Source organism: Lissotriton helveticus, chromosome 1_1, assembly GCF_964261635.1.
Source record: "Lissotriton helveticus chromosome 1_1, aLisHel1.1, whole genome shotgun sequence".
Classification (NCBI taxonomy): Eukaryota; Metazoa; Chordata; class Amphibia; order Caudata; family Salamandridae; genus Lissotriton; species Lissotriton helveticus.
The window spans coordinates 324,043,216-324,070,961 of record NC_136057.1 but is presented as its reverse complement, the minus strand read 5'-3'; the positions used below and the strand labels follow the sequence as shown (position 1 = coordinate 324,070,961).

The 27,746-nt window shown below is 42.5% G+C and overlaps 1 protein-coding gene across 4 annotated transcripts in view; it reads left to right on the top strand.

Annotated features, from left to right (window-relative positions):
* The window catches only part of DGKI (diacylglycerol kinase iota), a 679,239-nt gene that overhangs the window by 141,218 nt on the left and 510,275 nt on the right, over positions 1 to 27,746 (top strand). For all 4 annotated transcript variants that reach the window (XM_078671815.1, XM_078671812.1, XM_078671824.1 and 1 more), the window contains exons 3-4: positions 11,211 to 11,306; positions 18,913 to 18,987. In XM_078671815.1, coding sequence (XP_078527941.1) covers positions 11,211 to 11,306; positions 18,913 to 18,987 — 171 coding nt within the window. The remainder of the gene's footprint in view (positions 1 to 11,210; positions 11,307 to 18,912; positions 18,988 to 27,746) is intronic.

Genomic DNA, 27,746 nt, shown 5'->3' with positions numbered 1-27,746 from the left:
ACCTCGCAATTGCCAGAAGGTCATCATTGGGCCCCCTAGCCTTAGCTCAATCTCCGCCAAAATCGACTTCAGATATACCATTGCTAATACAACCACTGCAATTACAGCCAAGTGTCTTAGCGGAGATCCATTCAATCCCGAAATCAATTGATCTTTCAGTCTCGAATCTCTCCCTAGACCCTGATTCTACAGGTAATCTAGAAGACACCCCAGACCTCCAGCTACTACAAACTCAAGACCCGGGCACAGGGAACCAGCACATGGGGGTGAAGGAGGGTGCTGTCCCCAAGCAGAGTAAAGACAAGAAAAAAGATAATTCAAGAAACTCCCAAGATGCCACAACTAACAAAAATAGACCAAATGTCCAAACATCGCCGGGTTTTTTTAAACGATCCGACCACTCAATCTATTAACCTATTAGATCCATCTGCTAATTTAACGACCACGGCTAATGTGGGGGAGACCTGTAGCCTATGTACCACAAATACCCAGCTTTTGGCAAGTTTTAGGGAAATCCTTAAGCATCATCTCCAACCCCTAGAACGCAGTTTAATGACTATTGAAAAACAACTTGCAAAATTGGCCCAGAAACCATCTAACCACCACAGTGTGGGTCAATCGAACACAGGGGTGGGTAAGGAAACTTCTCTAAGTTCTGGCGCTCAAGGGGGCCAAAAAGACTGTGAATCCAAGTCGTCTAAGGCGACAATACCTCAAACTAATCAATCAAAGCCCAAGAGGCCACAAACCCTCGCCCCCTTAATTCCTGGAAGTGGGATTACGGACAAGACTTCGAGCACCAATCTTACCCAGTCAGCACCCCCGCAACCCGCTCCAACTCAGCTTATCTCTGATAAGGGTCCCGTTCAGTCACTAAACCAGAGACCAATTCCACCCTTAGTACCTCGGCACCCTACATCAAACGTACTAGGTGACGGGAAAAAGACGCCCGATCCATCTTCCACGAGAAGCGTCTCCCTATACTGTCATCCTCACGGGGGTCCCGGAGCTCCCGGTAACTACAAAGGAACCATCTTGGTCTCTCCAAAATAAGGTCCTACAGTGGCTTAATATCAATAGGCCAACACAATCTGCACATACCAGCAGAATCTCTACCGTACGTAGAGTTTCGTGGATAGGGCCGGAACTCAAAAACATACAGGGAGACTGTATCATAGTAAATTGCGAAGATCCAGCCACTGTCGACTACATCTGTGCATGGCCAGCCCTAGCCAAGAACGGGGGGATCGACGCTCATCGTCTTTCCTTCTTTTACCCCCCCGACACATAACAATCAGTATTTAATGGCTCCAAATTGGGACCACCCACTAGAGAGCCCCTGGAACTATGAGGGTCCTTGGCTTACTCAGAGAAACAGCACTAGGGAGTGGGAACCCCGGCCTTGGTATCCTAGTAGAGAACAGGCTCCTTTGGCGGGATGGCAAGGTATTCCAATTAGTAACAGATACGACTGTCTGGAAATGGTCGATTGACCGTTAGCCACTCCACACAGTAGTAACCAGCTCCAGAGGACCCTTAGCCCTCCACCGATACCAGAGAGAGCTTTGGTGACCCCTTTTGTAAATACCAACTTTTTGCTCTCATTATCCACCGGTGCTCAATCCCCCCTATCCTCCCCTCCTCCCCTGCCCCTACAGGACATGTTGTGGAGGAATTTGTAATCCCCCTTGACCTGCTGTCTCCACTGACTGAGGGTCCTAAATTACCCTCCCCAACTGTGACTCGGACTAGCTCTTTACAAACAATTATAACTGATAACGTTAACACAGCTATTTCACACGGCCAAGCACGTAACCCCCCCCCCATCCAAAGAGATGACCCTATCTGTTTTATTCTGGAACATTGCTGGTCTTCGTTCTAAGATTAATCTACAATCATGGGCGGATATAACCAACGAGAACCACATAATATGTTTCCAGGAGACTTGGTTAACTGTCCCTGTCCATTTGGTGGACTATAAAACTTTCCCTATTCCGGCAACGCAGGGCCTGTTCGGAAGACCTAAGGGTGGCCTAGCAGTCTATGTAACAAATAACCTTTCCTCTACAATAATAACCAGCTTAAAAGAAGAGGTCTGTTACCAAATTCTAAGAATCCACCTTAATAACAGCTCTGTTTACCTCTTGGTAAATTTATATAATAACCTTCTACCATCTGTGTGCATGAGGATATTAAATGAAATCACCACCTTTTTAATGTCACAGCTGAACAAGTCATCGTCTCTCCCTGTTTACATCATCTGGGGAGGCGATTTCAATATGCCAGTATGCTCCAATTACAGAAATGGAAACTGTGGACTGTCAGATGAGACCGACAGTCCCCTGGCTCATTTTGCACACACCACAAACGGGAATTCCCTGAATGAGAGCGTTTTTACTTTAGAGATGGATTATGCAAACCAGTTGGTATATCCACAAGTTGACTTTTCCCCAACATTCCATGGTAGGGGTCTGTCAAGCACAATTGATTTTATTCTTTGCTCACAGAGCTTGAGGGGCCAAATAGTAAAATTTTCCACAGGATCCGATACTTGTAGTGACCATTTCCCTAATAGAATTTTAATCCAACCAAAATCAGTTTCACTACATAAAACTGTTAGAAGCCTGCTAACACAAGAATCGTTAAAAATGGACAAAGTGAACGGGTTCTCAGTAAAGTGGGCCAAAATAGATCCTGACGTAGTAACCGAGAAAGTTCTCAAAAAAGCCAACCTTTGTGTAAATGATTGTTTAAACCCCAGCTCATCGCCCCAAACAGTGTTGGATAGCTTCGGCACGATTCTGGGAATAATAAAGGAGGAATTAACCCGTACGAATGTACGTAAACCATCGGACGAGGGCTGGTTCAATTCTGGGTGTCGGAAAGCCCTCTCAAACCTTAAGGCAGCTCTCCGGAATACTCCGAGGAACATCCCTGAGATAGCAAAATTAAGAAAGCTTTACAAGGCCGCAAGGGTAAAACGCAGTAAAGAAATCAAGGCGAACTTGTGGTTACAACTTCACGATAGCTGCCGAACAAGGGATAGTGGACTCTTTTGGCAAGTTGTAAAATCTCCCTTCCTGTCAGATTCGTCGTCAGTTAAACATCTTGACATCGCAGTGACAGCAGATGAGTGGGTCGCTCATTTCTCAAGAATCTTTGGGGGATGCCAAACAAACCCCATAGAGGGGGGTTCTACCGCAGTCACCACAGTGGTTCCAAAGATCTTCCCATTAAACATCCGTTTTGAGCATGGAGAGGTGGTCAGAGCCTTAAAAGCGTCAAAATCAGGCAAGGCCCAGATGGGGTGCCGGTGGACATTTTTACTCACAATATCGAGCTCTGGTCTCCACTTCTCACCCAGGTCCTGGCCGCGGTAACAACAACACGTCTTATTGACTCATGGTCTTCATCTATTCTCCTCCCCATCTTTAAAAAGGGCGATCGGAACGATCCGGTCTGTTACAGACCCATCTCCCTCCTGGATTCCTTGGGTAAGGTAGCGGGACGACTGCTGTTGGAACGTCTCCAGGAGTGGGCAGCAAGTAATAACATCATGACCGACCTTCAATATGGGTTCCAGGCGGGCCTTGGGACTGTGGTGCAGGCCCTGAATCTCGCCCTTCTGATCGGGAAGTATGTGAGCGCCAAAAGGGGTCACTTATTTCTTGTATACGTTGACCTCAGTGCTGCGTTCAACTGTGTACTGCACCCTAAACTCTGGGCCTTGCTCGGGGAAATGGGGGTTGATCCCGCTCTTATTGCCTTCTTGCGCGAACTCTATTCGGACGCAACGGCAAGAGTCAGGTACGGGATCAATGGAGAACTTTCCGCCCCTTTCCTAATCACAAAAGGAGTTAGGCAGGGTTGTGTACTGGCTCCCTTCCTGTTCAACTTGTACACCAACGGTCTGGAGACAGCCATGCTAGAAGGGAGCCAGGACCTCCCACAAATTAAACACCGCCCCATACCAACGCTGTTATATGCGGACGATTCTGTCATTTTTGCCAGGACGCTGACCCAACTTCAAGTACAGCTCAACAAATACTGTTCTTTTATGGATTCTCTTGGCCTTAAGGTCAACATAAAAAAGACATTTGTAATGCACCTTGGCCCAAAAATAAAGAGCCCTAAATCCATCTTTGTTGAAAAAACTAAGCTTGAATGAACTCGCGTCTATCCCTACCTGGGCATCCTGGTGGACGATTCTTTGAGCTGGTGACAGGCTGTGGCAAGCAAAAAGTTGCTTTTCCAGAGAGCCACGGCAGCCCTAGTTTCTTTATCAAGGAAACTGGGGAAACCGGCTCCCCCAGCACTACTCACAATATACTACGCAAAGTGTCACAGTGTGGCAACGTATGGTTCAGGGGTTTGGGGCTACGGACCAATTAACCCACTTCAAACAGTTGAGAATGGGTTTGTCAAATATCTGCTGGCCTTACCACATAGTGCCCCAACCTATGCCTCGCTAGCCGAATTAGGTATGGACTTTATTACGGACACCATTCGTTGCCAACCTATGCTCTTATGGCACCGTATATGGACCAAAGAGGAGTGCCACCTAACGCGTTCATTAATTTTGGATTGCACAGCCCTTGACAACTGGGAAAAGATACCCTGGCTAGTATATATAAGGAATTTCTGTCAGGATATGGACCGTATCAGTTTTTTCCAGGATCCTCCAAGCATGGGTGACATCGCAAGGATTGAACTAAAAAAGCTGTGTTTGTGCCATTTAAGAGCTCTTCGATGCTCGGTAGAATTGGTGAAACCCGCAAATTTTCAAATCGTTGCTGTTCAGACCTATCTGGGTATCCAACCATATCTGACCTTCCATTTGAACAATTATGAAAAGTACCTTCTGACAAGGTTCCGTTTTTAAAAATTTTTTTTTTATTTTTTATAAAGAACCTTTATTGTTACTGCAATTAAATACAAGCATGGGCCTACAACCACACTGGCCGGCCGCTAGTCAAGTTGTAAGTACAGCAAGTTAATATAGAAAAATGCAGCATCCCGAAAATCGGGGTCTAATAAGTGTCCAGGATAGAATTTGCATTCAGGCGTACTGTGCAAGAATCAGGAGTTGAGAAGGTTCATTTTACAATAAAGAAAACTCGAAGTCGATGTCATACGCTCACACATGGCCCCACAGTAGCAAGCATGAAGCAGGAAATCCGCAAATAGAGCAAGTACGTTTGAAGTATGGGGGAAGGCATACGAGTCAGGATAAATGTAAAAACAAACACGTTTCGTAGCGAACTGTACCCCACCCCCCAAAACGAAACATACTGTAGGAAACATGAAAAACGACGACACCAAAATTCTTTTTGGTGTCGTCGTTTTTCATGACAAAGGGCCATAGAAACAAAGAAAAGACAAATAAACAAATCCCATCCTCCTACCCCCCACCCTGCATCCCTGCAGAAGGCTACGGCCTATCCCCCCCCCAGCAGCGGGCCTGTCACCCTAAATAAGAGACCCGAAATATAGAAAAAGAGAAAGAAAGAAAAAAGAGGAAAAATGTGGGGAAGGGCCATCGATCTAGCCACCCGGCTCCCTCTCCACCACCGCATACAGTAAACGTCCTAAAAGCAGGATCAGAGTAGCCACGGAAAACAGCAATCACTGACAGCACAATCAATTACATCCCTGCTGATTGTCCCCCAAAGCACCATCAGCCAACAAAGAAGGTCCACCATGTCCCAGACGGTCTCACCCCTGGCCTTTTCTATCAGTAGCACCAACATATGTCCACCTATCAAGCAGCATAAAGAGCAGCGTGGAGGGTCCGAGTGATCCGAGCGGACCGGGCAGAATTGCTACTCCATGGGACCTCAGCCACCAAAACCCCGCCGAATATGTATGGCGGAAGTCCGTCTGTGCCAGTATCGACACCGAAGTCATCCACCAGTCCGAACACAATCTCATCAGCCAGGGAGAGAGAGGGACAAGGTTCCGTTTTAATTCCTTTTTCCGGCTTGTAACCTTTCCAAATTCCCAAGACTGGTCTCCTACAATCACTCCCTGTCCCTGTGATGATCTCTCCCCCCAATCAACAATACATATCCTTTTCTTTTGTAAATTTTATTGTTTTACTAGGAAGGTTTGGATCCTGCCCTTACTGAGATTAATAGGTCTAAGATCCTGTCGCCCAGCATATTTGTCCCTGCAATCTCTTGAGTCAAGTTTTATAGCAAAGTATATAGCCAACTTTTTAAAAGCCTGTATAAAATATCGATGTAATTATGAGTAACTCATATTTTAGTTAACGCTTTTCAAGCAAATGTGTTTTTCTTCTTTTTCTTTTTTGTATATAACATGATTGATCTTGCTTCCAAAGCGTTTTTTACAAATGTATAATTTTAATGCCATTGTACTTTTTATGGTTGCAATAATAAGTGGCAATCGAATAAAAGTTTATGAAACGAAACTCTCCTTTTGTTTGGATGAAATGTATCCTTCCAAGGCTCACATTAGAGAACTACTTTTGTCTTTCTCGTTGAGCACTCTGTGGGAGTGCATGCATTTTCTTGCTCTCTTCCGATGTGCTCCTTCTCCCACTCATCCTTGCCCAATGCGCGCTTTGTGATACTCCCAGATTTCCATGCTATTCTGTAGTAAAAGCGCAGCATCATTTTTGCCAGGTTGTACAGGCCTTTTAAATTCAATTCAGAGTTTCCTGATTGAAATTTGAAAACTAAACCATAGTGTTCATAAAGATTGAACATATTCAATGTTCACTTTCTGGAGATGTTGGGATATGTGTTTGCTTTTCATCTAGTATTTAGAAGTCTTTTTTCTTTTAATTATTGCTAAAATAATAATATTAATAATAATAATAATAATAATAATAAAAATACTTTACAAACAAGCCAAATAGATGGGCACTCGAATTATAATTAGAATTAGAATTATAAAAGCAAGACATATTAGCTTTGGAGATGTTTTCATTACATGCATAGCGAAACCTGGATTGTAATTGCCTGATTGACCTAAAAACAAATGCAAAGAGTCGATGGTCCTATTGAAAATATTTTGAGTTATATTTTCAACCTTTTATGCAGGAAGTGCTTTTGTTGTTAAATAACTTACTGACATTGCTATTCTGAGTTTTAAAAGTACAAGATGAGATCAGGGTCTTTTCTACTTACATGCCTTGAAGTGTCTTTTTAAGTGTACTCGTCTCGTATATAGAAGAAATTCAAACATTTCTCCAAGTTTTTACTAACATCAAGGGTCACATTCATCAAGGGGTTTTGTGTTGCCCTTGCCCCACACAGGGCAATGCAAATCCTATAATGAGCTTTAACAAGCCACTCAAGACACCTTTCGTTGCCTGGTTAATCTGGAGTAATGCAAGGCAGCGAAAGTAGCTTCCTTTACTTACTCTGCCCAGGGAGGCGTTCCATTTGTGGAGCGTGGGTATCCCCACACATTCACCAATGGATTCTGAAGCATTCCCAGATTTACCAGTTCTGGTAGACCTGGACATGCGTCAGAGTGGTTGTATGACGATCCATCGGAAACACTCGCATCGCATGCCCTTACATCGCACTTATTACACCGCATGTGCCCTTACATCGTGAGTAATCACATCGCATACCATTAACTCGCATTGGTATTTGCATGCATGAGAACGACGGTAACATCGTCTACAGACACCCCGCATCGTATTACATAGCAATTTACACTCCGACCTCAACCCTACAGCCTAAAACAGCCCCTATACTGAAAGTAGCCCTAAGCCCTAATGCCACCCCAAAAACAGCCCCTATACCGAAAGTAGCCCTAAGCCCTAATGCAACCCCAAAAACAGCCCCTATACTGAAAGTAGCCCTAAGCCCTAATGCAACCCCAAAAACAGCACCCATTTCCTAAGTAGCCCTAAGCCCTAATGCAACCCCAAAACAGCACCCATTTCCTAAGTAGCCCTAGTAGCCCTAACGCCACCCCAAAACAGCACCCATTTCCTTAGTAGCCCTAACGCCACCCCAAAACAGCACCCATTTCCTAAGTAGCCCTAGTAGCCCTAACGCAACCCCAAAACAGCAGCTACTTACCTGTTTCGCCGTTGTTCCCGCGTTGTCTCACTCTCGTCTGTGTTCCCCGGAGGCCGCCATTACATCCCATCCCGTTGTGAATGCATGTGTTCTAAATGCGCATGCGACGTAATGGCGTGCACAGACAACGCACGCGACGTACCGTCGCGTGCGTTGTAGGTGCACGCGATGTAAACGCATGCGCTGAGCTGGTTGTTTCCCGTCAGAGTGCTACACCTTCCCTGGGAGGCGTAACAACAACAAATATTTTTATTTCTCCTCATTTGTTCTTTTTTTTTCCGTGTGCTGCTTTCTGCAGCACTTGTAGAACGAGGAAACAGCTTTAGAGCATTGTTTTTGTGCAGGAAGGTGTCCCCATAGTATCTAAAGATCAAACAAATCATATTAAATCATTGAGCAAACTTTGCTTTTTCTAGTAAACGTGGAGACAACATTTGTATTTGCCACTGAGAAATGTAGTGGTACCCAAACATTTTATGATAAAACAGAATTCCTCTACTTCGAGAATACTTTTATGTATGATGTTTTATGTCGTTTTTATTTATTAATTACTATCGATTTTCTATTGCACTGCTGTATCTGCAATACAGTTTTACAGTAGTGAAGAAAAACATTTGGATTAATTCAAGCTGAGGAATTTACTTCAAAACATTAGCCTGGAGAGAGGCTAGAGTAGGATATACTCAAATGAGTGACTCAAAGCAAATTTAGTTATGTGAAAATGTGAGTTTAAAATTTTTCGTGGATGCCAAGAGGTCAGATTGTGTACTGAGTAGGGAAAGGAGTTCTAATAACTGGTTCTAGCACCAGGGTAAAATGGATTAGGAGACTGAAATATTTCCAGTTTTGGTGTATTCCTTACTCCCTACACTCCTCCCAAGTTGCTGAGCAATAACCCCAGATAAGATGTGGTACCCAAATTGATAGCCTTCTACATCTGACGTCAGATTTTCCATTTCTAATATGGCCTGGACAAGAAGCCAATGTCGTTCACTCAGGGGGGTCTCCTGGCGTGTTACCCAAATTGATAGCAGTGTAAATTGAAAATAGTAATATGAGGTTGAATTTCCTATGTGTAGAAGTGGAGAAGTGTGGCTCAATGGTTAGAGCAGGCAGACCTTGATGCAGAGCTCTGGCCAGGGACCAGGGTTCGATTCCCGCCTCGGCGGGTCTGCGGCTCATTAATTCCCCTGACTGGATATTCTTGCCTCAGTGCCTGTTCTGATCATGGGTCCCACGCTGCAACTCTGGGCAATAGCTTGCTTAGTCTCCACAACGGCCCCAAAAGCGCTGGGATGCCTGGCTGCACCTGGGGAGTGCCCAGGAGTGGACATTTCCCAGGAAAGCCAGGAAGGGTTCCTAAGCGGTATACGGACAGCGCCGGGACACCTCCGGTGGAGGTAGCTGTGCGCTTTACAAATTCCGACATTTAAATTTTTACATTTAGAGTCTGGCCATAGCGTGAAGGACGGACTTAATCGGAATTAGTAATATCTGGACAATAATAGCTGAAACTACAAGCATCTTAAAAGGTCAGGAACTCGGTAGGATCTTCTTTGATGTTAGTTCCAATGATTGTGAGGCTGTACAAGAACCTATCTGGATTTAAGAATGCACCAACTATTATTCGCGTTCCTACTTTTCTGATCTCGACAACGGCGAGACAGCAGCCCTCATCCTCCTGAACCTCTCCACCGCCTTCGACACATTCTGCCATTACACACTACGCACACGCCTCTACGACGCAGGGATCTGAGGCAAGGCCCTGGACAGACCACCTCCTTCCTCTTCGATAGAACCCAAAGAGTCCGCCTACCCGTTCCACTCCGGAATCACCAAGACCGTATGCGTTGTCCCGCAAGGATCACTACTCAGCCCGACGCTATTCAACATCTACATGGCATCACTCGCACGCATCGCCAGACAAGACAACCTCAACATAATCTCCTACGCCGACAACACCCAGCTGATCTTCTCCCTCGCCAAGGACCCCCCACCGCCAAATCCAACCTCCACCGTGGTATGAAGGCCGTCGCCGACTGGATGGAAGAAAGCCGGCTCAAACTGAACACGGACAAGACGAAGATCCTCATCCTCGGGCCAAACCCCTCAGCCTGGGATGACTCCTGGTGGCCCGCATCACTGGGCATCCCCCCGGCACCAACCAACCCCTCACCCAACCTAGGATTCATCCTCGACTCGAAACTATGCATGACCAACCAAGTCAACGCAGTCTCCTCCACCTGCTTCTACACCCTCTGCATGCACTGCAAGATCTACAGATTGATCCCGAAAGACACACGGAAAACTGTCACCCACGCCCTCGTCAGCAGCAGACTCGACTACGGAAACGCCCTCTAGGCCGGAGCCCCGTCCAAGCTCATCAACAGACCTCAAAGAATCCAGAACGCCTCTGCAGGCCTGATCCTCGATGTCCCGCTCCGAGACCACCTGAGAAACCTGCACTGGCTCCCCGTCGACAGAAGAATCTCCTTCAAACTCCTGACCCACGCACACAGGGAACTCCACAACACCGGCCCAGCCTACCTCAACAACCGACTCTCATTCTACGTACCCAACAGGAAACTCCGCTCCGCCGACCTCTCACTGGCCGCCGTCCCACACATCCTCAGAACCACTTCCGGGGGCAGGTTCTTCTCCCACTGCGCCGCCAAGACTTGGAACACCCTCCCTCTCTTCCTACTACAAACTGAGGACCCGAAGACTTTCAGCAGCCTACTCAAGACCTGGCTCTTCGACCACTAGCAGCAGCTCCCCCCCCAGCGCTTTGAGACCCTCGCGGGTAAGTAGTGCGCTATACAAATCCTCTGATTGATTGATTGATTGATCTATGATTTTCATACTGTGCTATTAGAATGTTGCTTTCACATTCTAACGTTAGCTGCGATGCAAATGAAAAGCGAATGCTTCCAGCCTATGTATCAGAGATCTGATAACCCAGGGAGGCTAATGAGTTTTTGAGCAACAATTAACAAATGTGGGCAAAAGTTAGACTGTACTCGTTCTTTTCGACTGATACATTGAAATTAGTTACCCCGGAGAGTATCCCACTAGTGACAGATAATACCACCGCTTGTGAAGCACTACCCTAGGAATGGCTGTGACATGTCTGTTTTTGGTCCACAGGAGAACGCAATAAATGGAGACCACGTGTGGCTGGAGACCAACATCTCGGGGGACCTCTGCTACCTAGGTGAAGACAGCTGTCAAGTCAAGTTTGCCGTGAGTCTGTTCTTGGTTATCTCTCTTTTCTGTCCTTAAACAGCACTTTTCGTTTTCTCTGTCATTCACTGCATAGAGTTCCTGGTTTGGTGTAGGCCCTGGCCTTTTTACACACACTTTCGCTGCGTAAAATTAACTCTTAGCTTCAAACAGCTGCATGTTGCCCTTTTCCAAATCACATCTATTTCCCAGGAACATAAAGGAAACCGCATTTCTGACCAACCAATAGATGTACCTCACAGTTTGTTGCAGTTCTACTGCAGCGAGACCTCCTGTGGTAGTCATGCACAGAGTTTCAGGTATGGGTTGGGTCTGAAAGTTGTAAAATTTTACGTACACATTTGAGAATCATTCTATTTTGGAGTCAACGACTTCCTTGAATTACATGACAAATAAATACAGAAGTCAGCTGATAGGCGAGGATGCCACAGCAAGGCAGAGGCTACTTGTCACCAGTTTTAGGTCTAACAACTGACACCTTTTAATTTTGCACAAAAAAGATAGATAGATAGATAGATAGATAGATAGATAGATAGATAGATAGATAGATAGATAGATAGATAGATAGATAGATAGATAGATAGATAGATAGATAAATAGATAGATAGATAGATAGGGATTTCCAGGGAGTTCTCTTCATCTGTTGGTCTGTTATTGTGTCATTCACATTTTATTTCTGCCCACTACAGTAAAGAATCAGCCCGCTTTAGTCAATGGCTAACTCAATGTGAGTGATAGCATTCGTCTCTTTCATAAAGAGCACATCTCAACACAAAATAGCTCCCCTAATGCCAGAGGTTACTATGGCAAAGTGTGTATTTTGGAGAAAGAAAATAGTCTGCCATTTGCCAATTTTTTTTTTTTTTATTTCGGCGAGGGCCCGGCAGCTCCCCCAACCTCAAAGTTTATCAGCCATGTCTAAACAAACAAGTATGGGCAAGCTAAAAGATTGGCAGCCCATTGTTTTTTTGTTTCCAATGCTTGTTTTAAATTTCTAAGACCAAAATCGAAGGCTGATCTGTCATACAGATTTAAAAGACCAATCCTGGTCACATGGCATGCACCTCGGGGTGGACCACGTTTGACGCTGCATTGTTAGACGTGATAGGCTTCAAACTAATGAAATCAGAAGTGATAGACTACAAACTACTGAAATCACTATTACTGAAATCAGAAGTGATAGACTACAAACTACTGAAATCAGAAGTGATAGACTACAAACTACTGAAATCAGAAGTGATAGACTACAAACTAATGAAATCAGAAGTGATACACTACACACTACTGAAATCAGAAGTGATAGACTACAAACTACTGAAATCAGAAGTGATAGACTACAAACTAATGAAATCAGAAGTGATACACTACACACTACTGAAATCAGAAGTGATAGACTACAAATTACTGAAATCAGAAGTGATAGACAACAAACTACTGAAATCACTACTACTGAAATCAGAAGTGATAGACTACAAATTACTGAAATCAGAAGTGATAGACTACAAACTACTGAAATGACTACTACTGAAATCAGAAGTGATAGACTACAAATTACTGAAATCAGAAGTGATAGACTACACACTACTGAAATCAGAATTGATAGACTACAAACTACTGAAATCAGAACCTATACACAGAAAACTACTGAAATCAGAAGTGATAGACTACAAACTAATGAAATCAGAAGTGATACACTACACACTACTGAAATCAGAAGTGATAGACTACAAATTACTGAAATCAGAAGTGCTAGACAAAAAACTACTGAAATCACTAATACTGAAATCAGAATGGATAGACTACAAATTACTGAAATCAGAAGTGATAGACTACAAACTACTGAAATCACTACCACTGAAATCAGAAGTGATAGACTACAAATTACTGAAATCAGAAGTTATAGACTACAAATTACTGAAATCAGAAGTTATAGACTACACACTACTGAAATCAGAAGTGATAGACTACAAATTACTGAAATCAGAAGTGATAGACTACAAACTACTGAAATCACTACTACTGAAATCAGAAGTAATAGACTACACATTACTGAAATCAGAAGTGATTGACTACAAACTACTGAAATCACTACTACTGAAATCAGAAGTGATAGACTACAAACTACTGAAATCAGAAGTGATAGACTACAAACTACTGAAATCAGAAGTGATAGACTACAAACTACTGAAATCAGAAGTGATAGACTACACACTACTGAAATCAGAAGTGATAGACTACAAATTACTGAAATCAGAAGTGATAGACTACAAACTACTGAAATCAGAAGTGATTGACTTCAAACTACCGAAATCAGAAGTGATAGACTACATATTACTGAAATCAGAAGTGATAGACTACAGACTACTGAAATCAGAAGTGATAGACTACACATTACTGAAATCAGAAGTGATTGACTACAAACTACTGAAATCACTACTTCTGAAATCAGAAGTGATAGACTACAAATTACTGAAATCAGATGTGATAGACTACAAACTACTGAAATCAGAAGTGATAGACTACAAACTACTGAAATCAGAAGTGATAGACTACACACTACTGAAATCAGAAGTGATAGACTACAAACTACTGAAATCAGAAGTGATAGAAGTGATAGACTACAAACTACTGAAATCAGAAGTGATAGACTACAAACTACTGAAATCAGAAGTGATAGACTACACACTACTGAAATCAGAAGTGATAGACTACAAATTACTGAAATCAGAAGTGATAGACTACAAACTAATGAAATCACTATTACTGAAATCAGAAGTGATACACTACACACTACTGAAATCAGAAGTGATAGACTACAAATTACTGAAATCAGAAGTGATAGACTACAAACTACTGAAATCAGAAGTGATAGACTACACATTACTGAAATCAGAAGTGATTGACTACAAACTACTGAAATCACTACTTCTGAAATCAGAAGTGATAGACTACAAATTACTGAAATCAGATGTGATAGACTACAAACTACTGAAATCAGAAGTGATAGACTACAAACTACTGAAATCAGAAGTGATAGACTACACACTACTGAAATCAGAAGTGATAGACTACAAACTACTGAAATCAGAAGTGATAGAAGTGATAGACTACAAACTACTGAAATCAGAAGTGATAGACTACAAACTACTGAAATCAGAAGTGATAGACTACACACTACTGAAATCAGAAGTGATAGACTACAAACTAATGAAATCACTATTACTAAAATCAGAAGTGATACACTACACACTACTGAAATCAGAAGTGATAGACTACAAACTACTGAAATCAGAAGTGATAGACTACACACTACTGAAATCAGAAGTGATAGACTACAAATTACTGAAATCAGAAGTGATAGACTACAAACTAATGAAATCACTATTACTAAAATCAGAAGTGATACACTACACACTACTGAAATCAGAAGTGATAGACTACAAACTACTGAAATCAGAAGTGATAGACTACAAATTACTGAAATCAGAAGTTATAGACTACACACTACTGAAATCAGAAGTGATAGACTACAAATTACTGAAATCAGAAGTGATAGACTACAAACTAATGAAATCACGACTACTGAAATCAGAAGTGATAGACTACAAATTACTGAAATCAGAAGTGATAGACTACAAACTAATGAAATCACTATTACTGAAATCAGAAGTGATACACTACACACTACTGAAATCAGAAGTGATAGACTACAAACTAATGAAATCACTATTACTGAAATCAGAAGTGATACACTACACACTACTGAAATCAGAAGTGATAGACTACAAACTACTGAAATCAGAAGTGATAGACTACAAATTACTGAAATCAGAAGTGATAGACTACAATCTACTGAAATCAGAAGTGATAGACTACAAACTAATGAAATCACTATTACTGAAATCAGAAGTGATACACTACACACTACTGAAATCAGAAGTGATAGACTACACACTACTGAAATCAGAAGTGATAGACTACAAATTACTGAAATCAGAAGTGATAGACTACACACTACTGAAATCAGAAGGGATAGACTACACACTACTGAAATCAGAAGTGATAGACTACAAATTACTGAAATCAGAAGTGATAGACTACACGCTACTGAAATCAGAAGTGATAGACTACAAATTACTGAAATCAGAAGTGATAGACTACAAACTACTGAAATCAGAAGTGACTGACTACAAACTACCGAAATCAGAAGTGATAGACAACAAATTACTGAAATCAGAAGTGATAGACTACAAACTACTGAAATCAGAAGTGATAGACTACACATTACTGAAATCAGAAGTGATTGACTACAAACTACTGAAATCACTACTTCTGAAATCAGAAGTGGTAGACTACAAATTACTGAAATCAGATGTGATAGACTACAAACTACTGAAATCAGAAGTGATAGACTACAAACTACTGAAATCAGAAGTGATAGACTACACACTACTGAAATCAGAAGTGATAGACTACAAACTACTGAAATCAGAAGTGATAGAAGTGATAGACTACAAACTACTGAAATCAGAAGTGATAGACTACAAACTACTGAAATCAGAAGTGATAGACTACACACTACTGAAATCAGAAGTGATAGACTACAAACTAATGAAATCACTATTACTAAAATCAGAAGTGATACACTACACACTACTGAAATCAGAAGTGATAGACTACAAACTACTGAAATCAGAAGTGATAGACTACACACTACTGAAATCAGAAGTGATAGACTACAAATTACTGAAATCAGAAGTGATAGACTACAAACTAATGAAATCACTATTACTAAAATCAGAAGTGATACACTACACACTACTGAAATCAGAAGTGATAGACTACAAACTACTGAAATCAGAAGTGATAGACTACACACTACTGAAATCAGAAGTGATAGACTACAAATTACTGAAATCAGAAGTTATAGACTACACACTACTGAAATCAGAAGTGATAGACTACAAATTACTGAAATCAGAAGTGATAGACTACAAACTAATGAAATCACGACTACTGAAATCAGAAGTGATAGACTACAAATTACTGAAATCAGAAGTGATAGACTACAAACTAATGAAATCACTATTACTGAAATCAGAAGTGATACACTACACACTACTGAAATCAGAAGTGATAGACTACAAACTAATGAAATCACTATTACTGAAATCAGAAGTGATACACTACACACTACTGAAATCAGAAGTGATAGACTACAAACTACTGAAATCAGAAGTGATAGACTACAAATTACTGAAATCAGAAGTGATAGACTACAAACTACTGAAATCAGAAGTGATAGACTACAAACTAATGAAATCACTATTACTGAAATCAGAAGTGATACACTACACACTACTGAAATCAGAAGTGATAGACTACACACTACTGAAATCAGAAGTGATAGACTACAAATTACTGAAATCAGAAGTGATAGACTACAAACTACTGAAATCACGACTACTGAAATCAGAAGTGATAGACTACAAATTACTGAAATCAGAAGTGATAGACTACAAACTACTCAAATCACGACTACTGAAATCAGAATTGATACACTACACACTACTGAAATCAGAAGTGATAGACTACAAATTACTGAAATCAGAAGTGATAGACTACAAACTAATGAAATCACGACTACTGAAATCAGAAGTGATAGACTACAAATTACTGAAATCAGAAGTGATAGACTACAAACTAATGAAATCACTATTACTGAAATCAGAAGTGATACACTACACACTACTGAAATCAGAAGTGATAGACTACAAACTAATGAAATCACTATTACTGAAATCAGAAGTGATACACTACACACTACTGAAATCAGAAGTGATAGACTACACACTACTGAAATCAGAAGTGATAGACTACAAATTACTGAAATCAGAAGTGATAGACTACAAACTACTGAAATCACGACTACTGAAATCAGAAGTGATAGACTACAAATTACTGAAATCAGAAGTGATAGACTACAAACTACTGAAATCACGACTACTGAAATCAGAATTGATACACTACACACTACTGAAATCAGAAGTGATAGACTACAAATTACTGAAATCAGAAGTGATAGACTACAAACTACTGAAATCAGAAGTGATAGACTACAAACTACTGAAATCAGAAGTGATAGACTACAAACTACTGAAATCAGAAGTGATAGACTACAAACTACTGAAATCGTTCACTTCCTGATTGTAGTCCATAGTTTACAAACACTGAAATAATCTATTGAGGTCGTTTGTGTTTTTATGGTCTCACAGATGGCCAAAAGGAGCTACATTTAGGAACTCATGCAATCTTCTAATAATCTGATCTAATTTAACATCACCAGGTCAGTTTAAGACATTTCTTCCGCCTAGGGCCTTCAAAATATTATTGAGGGTGTCCCCTTTAAAAATGTGGACATTTTTCCGTTCTGAGTGGGTTTATTTGCACCTCTCTTCAGCTCCAAATTGGCTTTGCTGTGTCATCCCTATTTTTCCGTTTTATATTTATAAAGGTGACACAAGATAATGCCTCTCAGTCTGTATGCCTGACACAGTCCCGACATCACTTGTTTATTCTTTTGAGGGATTAATGCCCTCGATATAGAAACGTTCATGTGTTCCCTGTGTTGAAATGATGTTCAGTTCCATCCCCCAGGTCTTTGTTTCGCTGCCATCTGAGCCAAGAATGTGTCTGTCATTGAAAGCCTGCGCAGTGTTCCGCCAGGGATAATGTTTTCATTTAGTCCACTTAAAACCTGTACCTTACATGCAGCATTTCATTCTGTGCGATCTACTGCCACCTAGTGGTTTGTCCTATTCTTCACCTCGTCAAACCATTGATGCCTTTCAATGAGCGTCTGTCGACATCTATCTGTCTACCTTTTCGGTTTTTAGATTACATGCGCTGTATCTTTCTCTGCGATTTGTTAGGATGTGCTCCCTCGTTGTGGCCAGTCTTATGTTTTACAACTTGTAAACCGACTGAGCCTTTTATTGAGCGCAAGAGCGCCTGCAGTACTTCCTTTGTGTTTATAGGTCTGGCTCACCCGTTTTGTCACATTCAATTCTTTATCTCCCCTTTTTGCAACTTTTTTATACTACTTTGTTCCCAGTTTTGGAAAACACAATAGGACAAGCTTAAATGTGATAAACAGTATTTTTGCCTGCAGCGTTTTTTAATACCATTAGTCTATTTAGCTGCGTTGGCACAATGAAGCCAGACGTATTGGCTTTGCCACTGCTTGTTAGACTAAGCCAACATGTGCTAAATCCTAATCAACGATTGTGTAGGATCTGTTGCATCTCAGCTGTGCATTCAAAAGCATCACACGCACACCCAATTGCTATATTCTCACGCTCTCCTTTCGTCATGGCTCATAATAATACACTTTTCCCACATATTGAAGGACTGGATTATTTTAGTAAATAATCCTCTTGAATATTTGTGGTATGTCTGCACCCCTCTGCCTTTGAAGACAGCATGGGAATCTCAGAATGAGGATAGAATCCAATTTCTTATTTTCAGGAATGTGAAAAAACGTGATTTCACCATGGACTTCACTCACACTTTCTCTCTTTTTTTTTTTTGCATCAATGTCATTCAGAAATCAGCTCTCAGGCGGAAGTGTGCAGCATGCAAGATTGTTGTCCACATGGCCTGCATGGAGCAGCTTGAAAAGGTAAGAAAGCACTGCTGTCAAACTAATTGTTTTTCACATTGTGGTTAATAGACAATAAACATCTAGCAGGAGCAACAGCGCAGGTATTTAAAATCAGAGAAAAGCAACAGAGAAGATGTATTAATTACATGCGTTTATAGAGGGTTCCCAGTGCTTATATGATTCAAAGAAAATATGAATTTACTATTTCCTTTTCATAAAGCTCTGGACGGGTTATGGAAAGGAAGGCTGAGGCCTCCCAGCAGGAATATGTTCTAGCTGAACATATATGATCTAATAGGACACCTGTGGTCTTTTGGTTGTGATGCGGTCTACTAAAGAAGGTATTGTCTGTTGTACGGGGGGTTGTCTGGCTGAGGAGGTGCTAGTAGAATAGGTGAGGTCTGTTGAAGGGGGAGTTGTCTTGTAGAAGTATGATCTAGGGTCAGATTTATGGCGATTTGACACAACGCAGCAAGCCACCTTGTTGATCTGCTTCAAATGGAGAGAGCAGGCATGCACCATATTTACTAATATATGGTGAATTCCTGCTCTTTCTGCACCCTGGTGCACTGTGTGCTGCCTAGGGTCAACGCAAACACTCTTGCGCCATGGTGCAAAGGGGCCTGCATTGCAGACAGGATTATTTTTGTGCAGTAAGGAATACCTTCCTGCACAAAAACAAGCCTCAGAGGCATTATCTTCTTTTTACATGTGCTACAGAATGCAGCACACATAAAAAGAGGGAATAACAAGGCGGAATAAAGATATGTCTCCTTGTTACACCTCTGTTGGGATGGCGTACCATTTTGATGCATTCCCAGGTTAACTAGCCTTAGTAAATCAGAGAATGCTCCACAATACATTAGTGGATGCTTGGGAATGCCCACACTCCATAAATGGTACTCCTTCCCAACGCAGAGTAATGCAAGGCTGTGTATGTGCATTTGTGTTACTCAGGATTTACCAATCCTTACAAAGCCTCGCAAGATGTCTTTACGTGTCCTGATAAATCTGACTTAAGCCCTTGCATTGCCTTGTGTGAAACAAGGACAACCCAAGGGCTATATAAATCTGGGCCCGGATATATTGAAACACACATGGTTTATTGGAGGAGGTGTGGTCTTGTAGAAAAGGTGTGGGTTGCTGTAGACAGTGTTGTTTAGCAAAATAATTGTGCTGTATTAGACGAGGTAAGATCTGCTAGAGTTTATGTGGTCTGGTGGAAGACATATGGTCTAGTACAGCAGTTGTGATCTAGTGATAGAGGTCTGGCATTATAGAGGAGATTAGGCCTAGAAGAGAAGATACGGTCTAGCAGTAGAGGTAAGGTCTGCTGAAGGTGGTTTCTAGTGGATGAGGTATACTATAGTGAAATATATTTTCTCTGCTGGAGGAGGTGTGATCTAGCACAGGTGAAGTGGTCTAGTGGTGGTGTTGTCTAGAAGAGAAGGTGTGGTCTGCTCAATGCAGTGGGATTGTGGCGCAGTGGTGGAGGGGGATCTGCTAGAAGAGGTGAGGTCTAGTTGAAGACATGGTCTAATGGAGAAGTAGTCAATTCAATTCAATTCAAAATTCTTTATTCGGCCAAATAAAATAGACCATTAAAGCACATGATATCAAAATACAAATCCACAGTGTGACAATAGTAGGAATCCAAATTTACATTAATTTAAATAATATTTAAAAGTGTGATTACGGCAGTGCATGTTAGGACTCCGAGTTCATTGTATAGCCAAGTTAAAAAACACAAACACAGACACGAACAGAAACAGGGACACAAGTATACAATTATCACGCAAGATAGGAGCACAAAAACCTCAAATAGGGTACGCCATATGCTCCTATCAAACACTAAAAGAATAGAAGAGAAACACCTCGATCTAATGCCATCTGACGGAGGGGGGGGATTCGGTGCAAGCAAGTTAGCCATCCATAGTTTTTCTGGCTCGAATAGCTGCTTTCCGAAAAGCACACACAGAAAAAGAAATTTCGTATGAGCTTAAAAACTGTAAGTGGACAGAGCTACCTTACACTGTCGGAAACCTAGTATGCGCAGCAAAAGCTGGATAAAGTGATTATGTGCAAGACTGTACGATTTGCAAAAGAACATAACATGCAAAAGTGATCGTGCAGATTGATTATCACAGGGGCAGATCAAATCTGTGTTATCAGCAAAATCAGGGGGATTTTTAATAATAGTAACCAATGAATGGATCCAGCCCTGAGATGGAAAAGAAGAGTCTCTCCCATCTTGTGAGGTCTAAAGACAGATACACAAGAGATAAGCCTGGTAATAAAGATCTGTAGTAAGTTAAAACTGAAGATTTAACCAACTTAGTTTTCGGTCACTCCATGTATGCTGCTTTCACCTCTGCTTTTGTAGCTTTAGGAATACTGTTAAGTTTTGCGAACCAGGCAGATAGACCCAGGGTTGCTAAGGCATTCCCCAATGGAACTTAGCCAAGTTATAGACTGGGCCTTTTCGTGTGCAAGGTAATCAAGTATGATATCCCTACATAGTTTTGCCACTGGATTTGTCCAGACCTTGACTCACAGTAGGACTGGTGCCATGCGTTTTTTGTCTAATATATAGGCCTGATTTAATTCCAAGTGTCTAATAAAGCTGGAAGTAGTAGGTGGTAAACTCAGCAACCGCCAAAGAAAGCGGTTTTCCTCGGACAGAAGGACAGCGCATTTGTTAAAGCCCCAGACAGCCACGCCATAGATGGCTGCACTACTGCACTGAGAATTCTATACTTTCAGTGGAGGACGAACAGTCCCTCTAGACTCTGCTCTTGAGAGATTACAAGCAGTCCATGCAGTTCTGCAAAGCTTTTGGCTGGACTGCGCCACGTGGGGGTTCCAAGAACCTGAGGAACTAAAAGTTAAGCCTAGGTAGCAGAAGTTGTCAGCGGCCATTAGGTCTTGCTCATTGAGGTTGATTGTATTCAACCTCATTTTCCCTGGTCCGCTGGACATGATGTGCAACTTTGTGTAATTCGTTTTCAGATTCAGGTTGGACATAGAAGAGGAGAAAAGCTCCACCTGAAGCCTCAGTGCATCCAGAGTTAGGGCAACTAACACTGCACTGCGTCGTCGGCATAGAGTAGCGCAGGAATGGGGAAGCCTGCTATTTTAGGGACATCTGAGGGGCGGTAAGTTAAATGGGCTGTTAGTCCATTTATATATAAAATGAATAATAAAGGAGCCAATATGCATCCCTAAGAAGTAGTCTATAGGAGGAGGTGTTGTTGAGGAGCTTTATGCAGGGCCACTAGAATTATGTGGCATTGGAGGACCAAATTATGCTGCAGCGTTGACTAAATTATGTAGCAAGAAAAATCTAATTATGCATTGTAAAGTGGCACATTTTGTGGCAGTACTACATCATCATTTTGACATATTGTTACACGTTAACGCTGTCCAAACAAAGGTTTCACCTCATTATTTTACGTTTAACACCTAAATACAGCAACCAGCAACAGAATGGTGACTAACCTCTGCAATGGGCCAGGCCTGCCACTGAGATTGTGGCCAGGTTGTGTTGTCTATTGTCTGCTGGAGGAGGTGTTGACTAATAGAATATGTCTAGTCTGCTGAAGGAGGTATTGCCTAGTAGCATGGGAACAGCCTAGTAGGATATTTCTATTTTACATGGTTTGGAGTTGACTAGGGAAAGCAGTGTGTCATCTAGAACAGAAGGGGCGGCCTACGGAAGGACTTGTGGTTTAGTGAAGGATGTGTGATCCAGTAGAAGTGTGATCTACTGTAGATGGTGTTGTCTAGTAGAGGTATTGTGGTTTAGTTGCAAAAGTGTGATCTGCTTTAGAGCATATGATCTAGTTTAGAGTATAACATAACATAACGTGTATTTGTAAAGCGCACGTTCACCCAAGGGTATCTTGGCACTGAATAACAGATGTTTCAGTCTAGTTAAGCATTTGTAGCCTATTGGAGAGGTTGTAGCCGTGGAGAGCAGTTGTGGCCCAGTGGAGTGGATGTGGCCTGGTATCTGTGAAATGTCAAACAAGAGGAGCTGTTATGAACTGAAAAATGCATCCTGAAGGTAGTGTGGACTAGAGAATGAGGGTTGGTCTAGAAGATAACATTGTGGTCTAATTAAGATCTTATGGTATTTTGTATGGTGTGTTTCATAGTAAAAAAAGTTGTGGTCTGCTTGGACAACTGTGGAAAAGTAATCAACAGTTTTTTCATATTCTACCCCGTATGTGTGCCTACTTAACGGACCACTGGCTCTTATCTTCAAAGCTACGCATAGGGCAAGTTTGTCTGCCACAAAGCATGTGGGCACAAGTCCAGTTCTCCAGCACCTTCAAAGCCCTTCTGGAGAAGTGGATGGGCAGAAGCAGCCTAACGCTGGATGACTGAGTGGTCCCAGCCCCAATACATGCTTTGCTCACCTTCACTCTCTCCGCCCCTGTCACCCCTTAAATAATAATTTGATAGCAATCCATGTATATCCATTATTAAATTCCACCACTGAATGTTTTCTCCTAGGAGCAGCAACCTGTTTTTGATCTTTTCTCCAGAATCTTTGGCCCCTTCTTTACTACTACATTAGATTGTACCACTAGGCACTCCTGTGGTCTGTCACAATACTAAGTAAACACTCTCCAAAAAGTCACAAATGTGATGACAGGGCTAATGAACGGCACAAAAGACAGAAACTTGTTGGTTATGGGTCCAAGAGACCTCCACTGTCACCTCATGAGAGCGCGCATCACGTTACAGACCTGCGCCTCACGAGAATGTGCCTTAATTGATGCCACTAGATCTACCCAAGAGCCAATCAGATGGCTGCACTAGGCCCACATAAAACTACTCACTCCACCTGCCACCAAATAGAATAACTTAGAAGACAGGTAGTTGTCAGTAAAAGCCATGAACTCCAAAACAGTCTCCCTGTCTGAAATTCCTCTCCAATTACACTTTTGAACGTGGCCTCTACTGTCCTCCAATCACCAACCCTGGCTCACAGAAGGGATGGGGTTTGTGGAAAGCATGCTACAAATCGGACAAACGAACAAATAAAAGAAAAGCAACCAAAACAGGGGAACTCGTCATTTTCTGACTCCTCAGCCCCAGTTCCTGCTTTCTTTCAGGTTGCAACTAGCCTGAAGAATTAAGTGTAATTCCAACTTTTTAATGTAATCCTCACGTTCAGGGTTATTTAAAAAAGACATTACCTTCATACCTAACTGATTCAAATACACTTTCCTTCTGTCTCCCTGGCTCATATCCTGCCTGGGATATGTCTTTATCGGATGTATGTCGTTACAATGCATACTTTTACAACGCCTACCTTTACAAAGCTGTTTTTACATCGCATACCATTACAACGCATAGTGCTTTTAGGCGCTGGATAGTGATTTATTTAATTTACTATTCCAACTCCAGTCCCCGTGGATAGTAGGGAAGGTGTTGGATAGTACATTAAATACATTCCCTATCCTAGAGCGCCCCCCAGCGCTATGCGTTGTAATGGTTTGCGTTGTAAAAGTTGCGTTGTAATGGTAGTGCGTTGTAAAAGTTTTGTTGTAAAGGATGTTTCCCGTCTTTATCAAAACTGGATTGTCGCAAGTCTGTACACCTAGGCATTCCCCTGGAAACTGTGGAACTTCACATCTCCTACAATCTCAGAATGCAACACTTATGCTGGTCCCTTCCTGTAAAACCATTGCATGTGTCCAATACATGGGATTCTGCAAATCCTGTATAAACGCTGGTCTCGAATTTCTTTAGAGTAAGCGACTTGTGGGAGTTTGAAAAAAGTTTACAATTGTTTAAAACAATAAATCACATTCAAGCATTTTAGAATGTTACTTGGAGGGTATTGGTACGGGTAAATGGCAAGGTATAAAAGGCATAGGCACCCGCGTGTTGAGGGTTGTGGTAGAGAAGGGTCAGGAGTAGGGCTAAGCTTTAGTCTACGGTTATTGTAGGTAGGAGTAAGGGTTAGGTTGGGGCTAGGTTGAGAGAGGGGGTGTAGGTTTGTGTTATTCTGGGCATTAGGGTGTGGGATTTTGTCAGGTTTAGAGAGTGGGTTAGGTTTGGCATGGTTTAGAAGAGGGTTAGGGCGGGGCAAGGTGGAGAAGCAAGGTGTGGGTTAGGGTTACGCTGGGTGAGTTTATGGTGTTGGAGTTACAAAGGGTTTAGGGGTAGGCGATGGGCTGGATGATGCTTAGGCTGAGGGTGAGGGTTAGGGTGTGATTGGAGCTTTGGTTGAGGGTGGGGTTAGGGCAGCTGTTGAGGAATGAGATGGAGTAAGTGATAGGATTAGTGAGAGGTTTAATTAAGTGTAAATTTGCAAAAGATCAAACCATTGAACTTTTTGCTTTCAAACTATTTGACTATTACACAGCGTGCATGTCATTTCAAACTAAACATACCAAACTTTTAGATTCAAAACTTTAGTATTGGGAAATTTTAATTTCGAGGTTCAACTTGAATTTGTTGCAACATCCTTTTCAAAAAAGGCCCTAAAAGCAGCAGGTGCACATTTTAACTAATGCAACTCTCCCATATTTTCTTTAATATATTTTCTCCAGTATTAGGGGTGTCTTTCATAGATTCACATGCTTGAATATTCCCCGTCGTCGAAGTGGGAGTCCCACGGTATATAAAAAATAGCAATAATGCTAATATAACATAAATGATAACATCATACATAGTAAAATAGAGAGAATACATAATGTAAAACCTCTACAATGGTAACTTCCATAGGAAGACATTATAAAGAGAAAAACTCATTTGTAACATATCAGTGTCATTATGTTAGTCCAAACTGCAGCCAATCAGGCTCAAGCACCCTCTAGAACCTTCTCCTCAGAAGCTCAAGCCCTCAGATTTTCTACCGCACGTCGTGTGAAGGGAGTCTCCCTGAGCTCTGCTCAGTTTTCTTCAAGTTTTTCACTTCAGTTGTTTTTTCTACAAGATGTCAAGTAAGAAGTCTTTGTTTAGACCTTGCTCTTCCTGTGGGAAGCTTCGTTTGTTTGAGAAGGACCCCCACCAAAAGTGTATTTACTGTTTGTATCCTGAACACAAGGTGGATGACTGTAAATTCTGTAGAGCTTTTCCAGCTAAGACTCTCAGAGACAGGGAAGGTCGTCTTCTTCTATGGTTGAAGCGCCTTCAAGATAAAGAGGATGTTTTGTCAGACGCAGAAAGTCTCCAGTCAGGCTGTTCTACTGTTGCTTCCAAGCGTGGAAGTGTTCAGGAGTTACCTTCTCCTTTTTTGAAGAAGAAAAAGTTGGCTTTAGCAGTGGCACAAGTTCAACCAACAGCTCCTATGGTTTCTGTGTCTACGCCCACGAGACCTGGCTCTCAGGCGTCATTTCCAGCCTCTATAAGTGTTGTAACACTTCTGACACCGCGGTCGTCGACGGGCTCGTCGACGACCGTCCCATCGACGAGATTGGCTGTGGTGTCTTTGTCGACGACTTCAGTGACGACGACGTCTGCTTCCTCGTCGTCGACGATTGTTGCGTCGACGTCTTGTACGTCGTCGAGAGCTTCTATCTCCTCTGTCTCGTCGACGATCCCGATTGTCTCGTCGGCGAGGAAATTACCGTCGACGAAGAAATCCTCGTCGACGTCGAAGAGTTCATCGTCGACAAAGGTTCCGTCGACGCTGTCAGCTCCGTCGACCAGCTCGTCGACGACGGCTTCGTCGACGAAGAAGATGACGACGATTCCGTCGACGAAGGTTCCGTCGACGAAGGTTCCGTCGACGACTCCGTCGACAAGGGTTCCGTCGACGAATGTCCCGTCGACGAAGGTACCGTCGACGAAGATTCCATCGACGACGGCTCCATCGACGAAGGTACCGTCGACGAAGATTCCATCGATGACGGCACCGTCGACGGTTGAGCCTAAACGCTCGTCGACGTCTACTGCTACATCGTCGACGCCCGCCGTAGGAACAACTGCCTCGTCGACGACGACAGCTACAGCTACGGCAGTTTCACAGGGATCACAGCGGAAACATGCAGGATCCGCGTCAGGAGTGGGTTCTTTCGCCACTATGCCTCTAGTGCCTCTGCCTTCCATGTCCTCTTGCCAGGAGTCTACTCTCCATTTGCCACCTCCTACTCTCCAGCTACCATCACCAATGATGGCTACTGATCACGAAACGGAATCTATTGGGGACGACGATGTCCTTGACGATGCACATAGTCCATCGGAATTGATAATTAAATGTCAGGACACAAGTTCTGAGAACGATGAGGAGGAGGAAGTTGACCACCAGGACGACCAATATGTACAGGTTCCTATGGCAACATTTACAGTATCTTTGTTTTCTAACCTCCAGCATATGCTGGACGACTACAATCGAAGATTTCCACCGACTCCTCAGGGTACACCAGTCCACGCTCCATCGGACGCACCAGGGCCTACAAACCTTCCGCATTCTTCAGAGCAAACTGTTCAACCAGAACGGCCCCGTCCTGTTGTCCCCACGAATCCGCAACCAGTTGCGCAAGAGGAGAGTGAGTCGGACAGAGAAGAAGGGGAAGTACCCCAGGATACTGATGAGGATCAGGACCCAAATATGGCGGAATTCGATGACTATCGGATACAGACGCCCTCTCCTCAGCAAGCAGATGCTGGTGATTCACCTCCGGTTGACATCGCAAGCTTTCATGTGCTGATGAATAAAGCGGCGGACCGCTTTAAATTACCGAGAGCCCAGCGACAGGAAGACTGTTTTCTCTATGATTTCAAAAACCAACCGTACAAACAAATTCACACAATAC